Source organism: Hordeum vulgare, chromosome 5H (assembly GCF_904849725.1).
Source record: "Hordeum vulgare subsp. vulgare chromosome 5H, MorexV3_pseudomolecules_assembly, whole genome shotgun sequence".
NCBI classification, from domain to species: domain Eukaryota; kingdom Viridiplantae; phylum Streptophyta; class Magnoliopsida; order Poales; family Poaceae; genus Hordeum; species Hordeum vulgare.
Genome location: NC_058522.1, coordinates 354,412,842 through 354,424,693, shown reverse-complemented (window position 1 = coordinate 354,424,693; position 11,852 = coordinate 354,412,842). Strand labels below are relative to the sequence as shown.

General features: G+C 44.5%; 1 protein-coding gene across 2 annotated transcripts; it reads left to right on the top strand.

Moving 5' to 3' along the window:
- Nucleotides 1-218: 218 nt before the first annotated feature.
- On the top strand, nt 219-4,862 carry LOC123395738. 2 transcript variants are annotated; one of them, XM_045090767.1, is made up of 6 exons: nt 219-524; nt 1,399-1,645; nt 2,491-2,664; nt 2,861-2,967; nt 3,572-3,897; nt 4,081-4,862. In XM_045090767.1, exons 1-6 carry the CDS (start codon nt 373-375, stop codon nt 4,671-4,673), a joined length of 1,599 nt encoding a protein of 532 aa, XP_044946702.1. In that variant the 5' UTR covers nt 219-372; the 3' UTR covers nt 4,674-4,862. The 2 variants fall into 2 exon arrangements, with proteins under 2 accessions (XP_044946702.1, XP_044946701.1); XM_045090766.1 differs by having other exon boundaries at nt 219-534; nt 1,403-1,645.
- The last annotated feature ends 6,990 nt before the right edge of the window (nt 4,863-11,852 follow it).

Genomic DNA, 11,852 nt, shown 5'->3' with positions numbered 1-11,852 from the left:
GACACGTGTCGACCGTCCTCGCCGTGCTCCAGGTGCCGCCGCTGGCCGCTGGGGAAGCCCGCCGCAACGTCGCCTGCCGACCGCCCCTCCTGACGATTCTGCCCCTGCCTGACCACCCCGCATCAATGTAGCAGACGAGGGGTAGATGCGGGAACTCCTCTGAGGCGCCAGCCACGGTGGCCTCTGATCGAGATCCAGTTGGCACGTGCTCCGAGCAAAAACAAACAAAGGAGATCTAATCCTGCTTCCTCCTCCTCCTCCCCCGCCCCCGCCGAGATATTTATTTCTCTCCCATCCGTCCTCGCTTGCTTGCTTGCTTGTTCAAACAGCTCTCGTCCTCCGTACAACAACCAAGCCGCAGAGAGTCAGAGGATGGTTCACTTGCCACACGCGGGGAAGCTGCGGCGGGGGGTGAAGGAGGAGGCGGTGGACGACGACGGCGGCGCCGCGGGGGCGGCCGGGGCTGAGGCGTCGCCGTTCCATAAGAGGTCCCGCCTCGCGCAGCAGCAGCCGCAGCCGCAGCCGCAGCCGCAGGTGGCTTTCCCGTCCTCATCCCGCTTCGTTCCTCGCAAAATACGACGAACGTTCCGATATGATTTCGCTTGTTTCATTCATTGTTTGTTTTTGCATCCTAATATCCGGGCCGATCGTTTCATGTTGCGGGCCCGAAGGAGATTCGGGTTCCGTCCCTTTCTCCATCCCTCAAGTAATCTAGAAATCGTTACTGCCAATCGATTTTAGATTTTTAGTTCGTCTGCGACTTTTTTGAGTTCTCAATCACCTAAAAATAATCTTCGTTTTATTGACTCGACATCAAAGCTTCTTGGGCAATTGGAGAGATTCTCCTTGCTTGTTAGTGCGTTTCTCATTGTCCGTGTTAATTATGATTATAACATTCTAAATCGCTATACCGGCATGAAAGTGTTTCAGTGCAAAAGGTGTGCAAGTTGTCGAGGATAGATATGGCACTGGCACTGGCACGTATATGAATGAAAAAGGAAAAAAAGATCTTGTGGAGTCAAGTCACTGGAATATTTTCTGCTCCCAAGATATTATTACAACCAATATACTATATCCGTTCCATTCTTTGGTTTTAGAAATGGACAATATAGACTTCTGTAATTGTACTGTCGAGTACTGAATTACTGATTCGCCAACAATCTGAGCTGTCCGCACTTACATGTTAATCCCCTCTGGTGCTATTTCTTAATTAATCCTGCAAGATTCTGCTTCTTCATTGCACAAAAACAAATGGGCGTGCTCTCTCTAGTCTGTACAGTCACTGTTTTCCAATTTTCATCACGGATTTGGAATGCAAATATTATCCTGATTGGCAATATAGATAAAATCTTGTTTCCCGCTGCTTTATTTAATCCTATTTTTGTTGTGTTTTGTCATGCAGCAATGGAGCACAGGCGGTGCTAGTGTGTCAAATCAGCAGTCATCGCAACATGATTTCCTTGAGGAGCCTAGTCCACTTGGCTTGCGGCTTAAGAAGAGCCCATCTCTCGTGGATTTGATCCAAATGAAGCTTGTGCAGGCCGGTAAGGCAAAAGACGCCCGGCATGGGGGCACTGCTAGTGCCTCAGAGAAATTAAAAGCCTCCAACTTCCCTGGTTCTATTCTAAGAATCGGATCTTGGGAGGTCAGTAGCTTTTTCATGTGCTCATTCCTGTTGCCACATTGCCCTGTTGTGTCATTAACGGTCCCTGGTTGATACTTGTTTTTAGTACTAGAAACTAACATAATTGACGAGGTGTGCTTCGGTACACCCCCCTCCCACAGAACGTACAAAGGAGAACGTATACCCATCTCATATTGTACACTACAGGCCGCTATACGTATGCAATACGAGGTGGATATACGTATGTCTGTCTGTAGTGTACAATAGTGTACAATACGAGGTGGGTATACGTTTCCCCTTCTACGTTTCGTTGGGGGAGGGGGGGTGTACCAAAGCAAAAATGCATAATTGACTGGGTGCAACTTACATCCTCTGGTCATGACAACAATCCCATGTTGAGTACCCTCCTGCAGTATTAACTCAATATAAATGCAGACACGTCTCTTTGATAATAATCCCATGACATTCAGGTTGATCCATTCCATTGTCTCTACCTCTGTTTAGTATCACTCTTAGCCCGTGTTACTTCTGTAGATCAGACAATCTGTTCTATGTGAATGCCATACGTAATCCTTTTCAGCTCATAATCATAGTGGATCTCATGATGAGAGCATGGTACCTTTGTTTTCTGGCCTGCCGTGGTGGCAATGGCAGTAAAATTTTGGGTTTGAAGCCATCTCCGTGACATGAGTTTATTTATAAATTGGTACCCCATAGCACGAGATGTTATGAAATGAGCTTGCTATATTGCAAATCACTCGGGGAAAAATATCTATTTAGTTAGCGTTTTTTGTTCATTGTTTGTTTTCTTATCTGGGTTTCGACTGATTCATTTATCTTAAGGTTTATCCTTTGTATATGAACAGTGGATATCAAGGTACGAAGGTGATCTGGTTGTGAAATGCTATTTTGCAAAACACAAACTCGTGTGGGAAGTACTGGATGGTGGTCTCAAGAGCAAAATTGAGATACAGTGGTCTGATATCTGTGCACTTAAGGTGGTTTGTCCAGAAACGGAACCTGGCACCCTGGAAATCGCAGTAAGCACTTGAATTATGCATGGAGTCAGAATTGCAAATTACTGCAAAGTTAATCATTTCTTATGGATCTCATCATCATATATTAATAGGGGGGTTAAGGATCTACTTCACTAATATTCCTGTCTATTTTCGCCTTTTTGGGGCCGTTGTCACATATTCTTTCGGTTGCTAATTTTGTTTTTCTTGTCTTTTCCAGTTGTCTAGGCAACCACTTTTCTTCAGAGAAACCAATCCGCAGCCAAGGAAGCACACTTTGTGGCAGGCAACTTCTGATTTTACTGCTGGACAGGCAAGCATGCACAGGTACATGTTGTTCATGTCTTGTGGCAGATGTTCATTAAATCTTACTCCCTCCGTTTCTAAATATAAGTCTTTTAATCGATTTCACTAAGGGACTACATACAAAACAAAATGAATGAATTTACCCTTTAAAGTATGTCTATATACATCCGTATGTAGTCCTCTAGTGAAATCCCTAAAAAGACTTATATTATGGAACGGAGGGAGTAGAATATATGCAGTGAATGTCTGTTATTCTTTTTGCTTCCTCTGTTCTACTATTAGATAGGCTAATTAGGCTTTTGCTAGTTTTTTTCCTAGCTTTTGTAGCCTGGTTTCTTGGTCCTTCTGTGGTTTTCTTCAATTTCCTGGTTGTACTTTCGGTCCCTTCTTCTAATACAAATGAGACACATTTTCATGCGGAGAAAAAAAAGAGAATATGCTGTGAACTTCACATTCAAATATGCCGCTCTATGGGACATTTCGTGACATGGCATAGTGGATTTTAGCGCCGTTTCTTGAGAATCCGTTGTGGAAGACAGATTCAGGCCTACATCACAATCAACTAGGTTTTCATAATACACGAAGTTACACTGTTGCCTCAACTTCTGAAAATCCTTTATTTCAGGAGGCACTTTCTTCAGTGTGCGCCAGGAATGATGAATAAGCATGTGGAGAAGCTTATTCACTGTGACCCACGTCTATGCTCGCTAAGCCAGCAAAATGACATCACGTTGGAGAACCCGTACTTTGAATCAAGATGTTCCATATTTGAAGAACCAGATGACATAAAGTGCCAAAATTTTGAGCATGATAAAGATGATGACGATCAGTTAGCCCCCCAAAGATTTAGGGAACTAGTGCCGCATCATTCTACATCCAGTAGGCTAGAAGCTGAAGGAAGACATGAAGCTGGAACATCAGCTGGCTTGCCTCGAGATTTCTCTAATTCAGGTAAAAAATATTTATTAAAATAACATTTTTCATTGACAACATCTATGGTCGTGCTATGCTACCGAATCAAAGTCACAGTTCAGGAACAGGGAAATTCTCTGTAATCTGGGGTGCCGATCGATTTGAATTTATTTTCTATTTTTTCCTTCACAAATTACAACTAGAATCATTTTTCCATTCCAGTTACTGATGGTCAACTGATTAAACAAGACAGTGGTTCCAGTGTGTGTGAACCACCTACAAGCATCCTTAGTTGGAATGGTTTTAAGTTGCCAGGGATCCGGCGCTCGATGTCCAAGAGTGAGATAGCTAACCAAATTGGGCACCACATCTACAGACAAATGTATTCAGGGAACCTACCTGCAGCTGATGGTGGCGCTGGCACATCAGGTAAACTGGCCTTAGACGACATCACCCGGTACCTCCTGAACGACTCTCAGATCATCGACGGTTGCCATGATTCCACGGGTAAATTAGCATTTGATGAGCTGACCCGGCAACTTCTAAATGACTCCCAAATCACTATCGCTGCTGATGAGAGGATGCTTATGTCAAGGGTCAATTCTCTATGCTCATTGATCCACAAAGATTCAGGCACAGGCCAGATAAACCCTGGTGTTCATAGTAATAATGAGATTTATGAGAGAAAGCCCCAACCTTATGCGCCTCCGGTTGGAGGAGACAGTGGCAATGACTCATTGCCTCCAAGACAAGAACCATTTGGGGACCTGCTTACGCATCTGCCGCGCATCTCATCATTTCCTCATTTCTTGTGAGTTTGGTTCTGAGTGAGACAAAATGTGCAGTGGGGGGCTGTAGGTTGATAAACTGTTTGTGTGTAGAATTTTTGCCGGGAATCAACGTGACTCCTTCATTTCTTCTTTCTTGTATGTACAGTATCAGGTAGGATAATTTTAGGCAAGCCCTTTTGGCTCCATAACACGACTGCCCTATGTTTTATGCTATGGTTTTGGTCGTTTAAAGTGTCTATATGATCCAAGTTTGTATAAAATATCCTGATATTCTTACTCGTATACAAATTAGTATCCTAAAACCTTCTAGGGCAAGTGGAATAAGTCCATATAAAAGAGTGCAGGTGTATCTTTCACCTTAATTCGTCCCGCTAGCTCCATTCGTTGGGGCGAACCGTCTAGAAGGTGGGATACCTTTCTACAATATGGGTGTGTTTGGTCTGGGGGATATGTCTGAGTGGTTGTGGGTATCCCAGCCACTAGGCTATGGATGGCCTCTTTTTCTGTTCGGTTGGAAGGGATGTCAAGTGGTTGAAGATAGCCAAATTCATGTTTGGTTTGAAGGATACGGGACGGGTATATTGTTGAGATGACCTATTTCCCATGAGACGGTGTGATACTAATAGATGCACTTAGGGCAACTCTAACGGTTGATCCAAACGGACGGCTATTTTGTCCGTTTTTTGTTCGTTTGGATCGGCCAGGCGGATACAAACATTCATTTTCGTAAATGGATCGACGCATGCGCCCAACACTGGTCGGACCCATTTTTACCGGCGTGTGAAAAAATATATATATAAATGCATAATTAAACATTAAAAACCGGCTATGAAGGCCGATGAGAGTCCACGCGTCCGCATTACACTAATTAAACATAAAAACAAACTAAAACTACGAGGGCAGCCCTAGGCGACGGCGTCGGAGCGGGTGAGGTCGACCAGCGTAGGTGCAGGGCCGGCCTAGGGGAACGCCGTGTTCCACACCTCAGCTGCCTGCGCCTCCGTCGTCCGTCCTGTCGGCACGGTTGTGCTGATGGTGGTGGCAGCGCAGCAGGAGGGGCATGCTCCTTGGCCTCCGCCTCCCGTCGTTCCTCCTCCGCCTCCTTCTCCAGCTCCATCAGCCGAAGGCCTTCGGCGCGCTTCGCCCGCACGTGTTGCGCCCTTCAGTGTTCGAGGTAGGCTTGCTCCTGCTGCGGTGTCGCGCCCAGCCAGATGGGCGGCGCAGTGACGAACTCGTGGACGATGCCGGTCGACTGGTAGACCTCCCGCGACTCTGTGGGCTCGGGCTTCGCCGGAGATGGCACGACGCAGTCGCCGGCGGCCGACAGCGCGATGGCCTCCGCGAGCTGCTGCTCGTACGCCGTCTCCTCGTCGGCCCCGCGCCGCGCTTCCTCCTCGTGTCGCGGAGAACAGGTGCGTGCGTCGCCTGGTAGGCGGCCTCAACCTCCTGGTCCTCGTCGCTGACGACATGCGAGAGCGGCGGAGGGCCTCCTGGCTACACTTCGCGCACGCCACGACAACGCTGCTCCTCGTGCTCCATCACGAACCATAGCTTCCAGTTAGGGGAGTCGGCCGCGTACGCAGGGTCTCGCCGCTGCTCCGTCGTCAGCAGACGCCGACGACGGCTCACCTCCTCCGCATGCATTCACGCCGACCAAGGTACGGCCGGCACCGGAATCCTCTCCGGATCCATATGCCAGCCGTGCAACAGCATGGCATCGGGGTAAGGGAACAACACACGGTGCTCCCAGTGTCACCGCGCTTGGTGCACCGGGACGCTCACACGCTGACGAGGCCGCTGGGAAGACGGCAACGGGGAGATGACGGGGGGGGGGGGGGGGGTAGAGCGGGTCCTTGCCCTTGTTTGAGAAGCCGCGGGCCATGGTGCTAGGGTTTTGGTCGCCGATGTGGTGGTTGGATGTGGACGGGCGGGGTTCTGGAAGCAGATGGCGGAACCCCACGCACGTTCGGATTAAAAAAGGCCGGCCACGGTTGCTGACGCGCGGGCCCGAGGATGGCGGTCATCATAAATAATGTTGACCGCGGTGGTTGGAGACGGACACCGAGAGGGTGCGCGCGCTTCCAAGCCGACGCATTTCAGTCCCAAATTTGGGCCGGAAATGGGTCGGCACAGACGTGGAGCGGACATGTTTTCAAAATGGGTCGACGCGTTGGGTCATTATTTTTATCCACGCCGACCCAAACGAACGACGGCGGACGAAATAGATCGCCCCATTGGAGTTGCTTTTATTTCTGATTTTTCTAATTCAACTCTTGCACAAAAAGATATAAAAATATGCAAAGTTCATACACTTCTCTAGAACAAACTATAAACCAAATTACACAAGAAAATATAAGGTACTACCTCTAGTAAAATATATGACAATTTTATAGGCTAAACTAGCCTACAAAAGGTAACGAACTATAAACTTAATACTTGGGATTCTTCCATAAAATGAACTATAAAAAAATCTAGTTTTTTTGTCAGCTTATATGTTTTTTCCTTATGTGTTTTTTGTTGGTTCCGATAAATTTTATTAGTTCATTTTTATGTTTACAATTTAAAATAAAACCATGAATATATTTATCTTGTGAACATTGTAAAACTAGAGAACATTTTACAATTCGGTGAGCTCTTTAAAAAGTTCATAAATATTTAAATTCAAATTTTATTTAATTAATAAACATTATTTAATTTCATGAATTATTTTCAAATTCTAACATTTCCAAATTTTGGTTTTTGTAAATCTGTTAAAAACTTGTGTCTTTTCAAAGTTAACAGATTCACATTTGTTTTTTTAAGGGAACGAGCAACAACGATTTTCCTCTACATGTTGTATCAACTTTTACTTTTGGAAACCAACGAGCTTACGTTGAATGGGAGGGAGAAGCTCGCAAATACTTGAACGAAATCTACTACTTAGATAGTACTACCTTCGTCCGAGATTACTAGTTCGACGAGCAAATAAGGGCGTGTACAATGGTTAATAAGATAGTTTTATAAATTTTTAAAATAAGAGAAGATAAACATTTTTTATGAGTTATCTCTCATCCATCTCATCATTTATCCTACATGGCATTACTAAGATAGCATCATTGTACATGCCCTAAATCGTATCCACATGGTTTGCATCTGCTAGCTGATTTTTCGCAAGCTGCCTTGTAAAATCATAGGACGAGCCTTAGTGCATGGACAATGATGCTATCTTAGTAATGCCATGTAGGATAAATGATGAGATGAAGGAGAGAGAACTCATAAAAAAGTTTGTCTTCTCTTATTTAAGAGAGATCAAGAGGTGATCTTTTAGAACAATATGCCTCATCATGTTTTTAGAAATAACTAGTTATTAAAGATAAGGCTAAGAGGTGACCCATTGTAAGACCTTTTTTGTTATTTCATACATGCAAGACTTATAAGACCATCTAATCAACCATTGTATATTCCCTTAATAACCTTAATTTAATTGCCAATGCGTGAATCTCAATCGATTGGCCACGAAGCCGCGAGGAGCACGGGCATGCATGCATGCACCAGACATGGGGGTGTGGGGCTGCATGTGGGAGGGATGTGCTCATATGGGTGGGATTGCTTTTGCTACAAGAGTATTAGTAAAATCATTATTATTACTATTTGAAAAGTCACACAGCTTAATACTCTTGGTTTTTTAAATATAAGCCTTTTCAGAGATTTAATTAAGTGACTACATATGAAACAAAATAAATGAATCTATTCTTTAAAATATGTTTATATATATCCGTATGTAGTTCTCTAGTGAAATATACTAAAAGACTTATATTTAGGAACAAAGGGAGTAGTATATTGATACATCATGACTATGTGAGTAAAGTAATAAGTGTAACAAGCAAACTATATAGAGAGCGGAGTAGTATATTAAGACATCATGACTATGTGAGTAAAGTAATAAGTGTAACAAGCAAACTATATAGAGAGCAAAGATGCAATCTAGTGACAAGCTAAGCAAATAGAGATAAATATTTTTTTATTTTTTATGAAACAAACCAAATATACCAGCAAATAAACAGAGGAACAAGTGAATGAAACTTTATGTGAAGTTACTTGATAGTTGGTGATGATATTCACCGGCAACGGCACCAGAAATCCTTTATAATACTCGTGATCTCCGTTGGGATTTTAATTAAGAGGAATGGGTTATCGCAGCATAAAGTGCGTAAGTATTTTGCTCAGTTATGAAACAAAGGTTTATTGAACCAATAGGAATATCAACCACAATTCTCTTCAGCGGTTACATAAAAAAGAACAAACAACTTGCACCCAACGCGAGCAAGAGGGTTGTTAATCCCCTTGATCTTGTTATTTGCAAGCGAATGAGGTGTGTAGATAATTGTAAAATGCAAATTAAAATAAAAGAAAATAAATGACAACAAAGTATTGGAGATTTTAACAATATGTTGTGAATAGACCCCGGTGCCATAACTTTACCTAATGGCATCTCTCATGAAAATAACACACGGTGGATAAACAAATTACTGTTGGATAACTGATAGAAGAATTGATAGTTACACAATTTTCACGACAATGATCATGTAAATATAGGCATCACGTCCTAAACAAATAGGCCGAGTTCTTCCTGCACCTATTATTTTTTACTTCACTTAAAGAGCGCTTCTATGCTTGCATCTCTATGTTTTAAGTTCATGACAAATGAAGTAATGTTTGGAGTAAGATGATATGATGTAGATAAACTAAACTCATCCCAATATGAATAAATCTCATCGTTTTATCCTTAGTAGCAGCAACGCAAAGACACAACTTGTCCCTTTCTGTCACTAGGATATAGAAACTCCAAAGGTCAACCTACTACAACACATCTCTCTCATCGAATAAATATCAATCTAGTTGGTCAAACTATTTCAATAGATCGAAGAGAATTACGAAGCTGTCATAATCATGCACATAAGAATCATATTATATATCAGAGGAGACTCAAATATTTATCATGAATAATCTGAACATAAACCTATAATTCATCGGTTCCCAACAAACACACCGTACAAAAGAGTTACATCATATGGATCAAAGCGAAGATGCGATGATCATTGTATTGAAGATCAAAGACGGAGAGATTGCCATCTAGGTACTGCTATGGACCCGTAGGTCTATGGTGAACTACTCACACATCATCATGAGGGGCAACAAGGTTGATGAAGAAGCTCTCCATGATCGATCCCCCTTCGACAGAGTACCGAAACAAAGCTCTAGATGCCCCCTGTCGGAACAGAGACTTGCGGCGGCGTAAAAAGTGTTTTTGGGACCTTCCTCGAAGGTTTTAGGGTAAATAAGAATTTATAGGCCAGAGAATGGGGTTGGAAGAGCCACGAGGTGGCCACAAGCCATCAGGGCGCCCCTAGGCTGCGCCATGTTGGATTGTGGGGGCCTCGTGTGCCCTCCAGCCTTCTTCCGGTGGTCCAAGGTCTCTTTTTTGGTCCAGAAAAAATTCACAAAATGTTTTAGGTCAATTGGTCTTCGTTTGGTACCGGAACCTGAGAAGTGGAAAAACATGCAGAAAACAACAACTGCCATTGGGCACTGAATCAATAGGTTAGTGCTAAAAATAATATAAATTGGTAGATAAGTGCATAAAAAGTGTTTTGAAATGATAACATAATAGCATGGAACAATCAAAAGTTATAGATACATGGAGACGTATCAGTCTACATCTCGTGCGATGTTGTGTTTGACGAGAATGTGTTTCCGTTTTCATTCCTTCCACCTGCTTCCACCCCTCCAGCATCATCTTCGCATTCCACCTCTCCATTGCGTGTTCAATTTGTTGATATTGCATACTATTCTGTCTTTCTTCCTAACCATGCTGCACGTATTGGTTGTGGAGCTCATTTCGAGTTGCTAGATGATCAGAAGTTGGCTTCTGTATCTGACGAGGGTGACGGTCCCGAGGCTGCACCATGCACGCCTAGGCTGGTCTCACGTGGGCCGACCTCTCGTGAGCCGACCACGCATGCCCCATCACCCCGGCCGGCCTCGCCTGCCCCGTCGCCGAGGTTGGCCTCACCTGGCTCATTGCCTGGGCTGGTGTCGCCTTTCGCTTTGCCTCGTCCGGCCTCCTCAAGGCCCTTGAACAGGGCTGTGCCGCCTGGCTCATCGCCAACAATAGCCTCGCTGACCGTGTCTTTTGATGCACCGTCCACAACACCGTCCCCACCTCCGACGCCACCACCACCTGTGGTGCCAGCGACTGCTGCTTCTTATCGGTATCACACCTGCAGCCGGTCGTGTATTGCTTGTCCCAAGCAATGTACGGATGAGACGGTCGCATGGCTTGCATCCTATCTGGCACAATTGCTGAATGATCCATGTGTTGAACCACGACATTTTCAGGTTGCTCTCGGGATTCCTCACTAGCATCCTGCCATGGAGCAGGAGTATCAAGAGCTCTTGAAAACTACTACTTGGTAGTTAGTTCCTCCGGTCCCTCGTGTCAATATCATTGATTCCAAGTGGGTCTTCAAGGTCAAAAAGCGTGCTGATGGTTCCATTGAACGCTATAAAGCACGGTTAGTGGCAAAAGGGTTCAAACAGCGGTATGGTCTTGATTATGAGGATACTTTTAGCCCGGTTGTCAAGCCAATTACCATCCGCCTGCTGCTGTCTTTGGCTGTTACTCGAGGCTGGTTTCTTTGCCAACTGGATGTTCAGAATGCCTTTCTACATGGTGTTATGGATGAGGAGTTTTACATGCACCAGCCCCTGAGATTTTTTGATCCTGGTCATCCTCGCCATTTGTGTCGTATGGAAAAGGCACTTTATGGGTTGAAGAAGGCTCCTCGTGCATGGCATGCTCAGCTTGGTTCTGCTCTTCGGACTCTTGGCTTTGCTCCATCCACTACTGACACTTCACTGTTCCTATTTCATCGACCTAGGGTGACGACATATCTGCTGGTATATGTTGATGATATTATTCTCATTAGCTCCTCCAATGTTGTTGCAGATCATCTTCTGACTACTCTCAGTGGTGAGTTCACCGTGAAGCACTTGGGCACTTTGCATTACTTTCTTGGGGTGGAAGTCTCTCGATCATCTGCTGGGTTGACTCTTACACTACACAAGCACTCTATGAACTTGTTGCTTCGGGCAAGTGTGCTAAAGTGCAAGCCAACTCCAACTCCGATGTGTGCCACTCATCGGTTATCTTCTCTTGACGGG

Excerpts from the sequence above, each read along its gene's own strand:
- LOC123395738 (XM_045090766.1), top strand. The coding sequence starts at position 373 with ATGGTTCACTTGCCACACGCGGGGAAGCTGCGGCGGGGGGTGAAGGAG. Across the intron at positions 535-1,402 it reads AGCCGCAGCCGCAGCCGCAG|CAATGGAGCACAGGCGGTGC; the intron begins GTGGCTTTCCCG and ends TTTGTCATGCAG. Across the intron at positions 2,968-3,571 it reads GGACAGGCAAGCATGCACAG|GAGGCACTTTCTTCAGTGTG; the intron begins GTACATGTTGTT and ends CCTTTATTTCAG.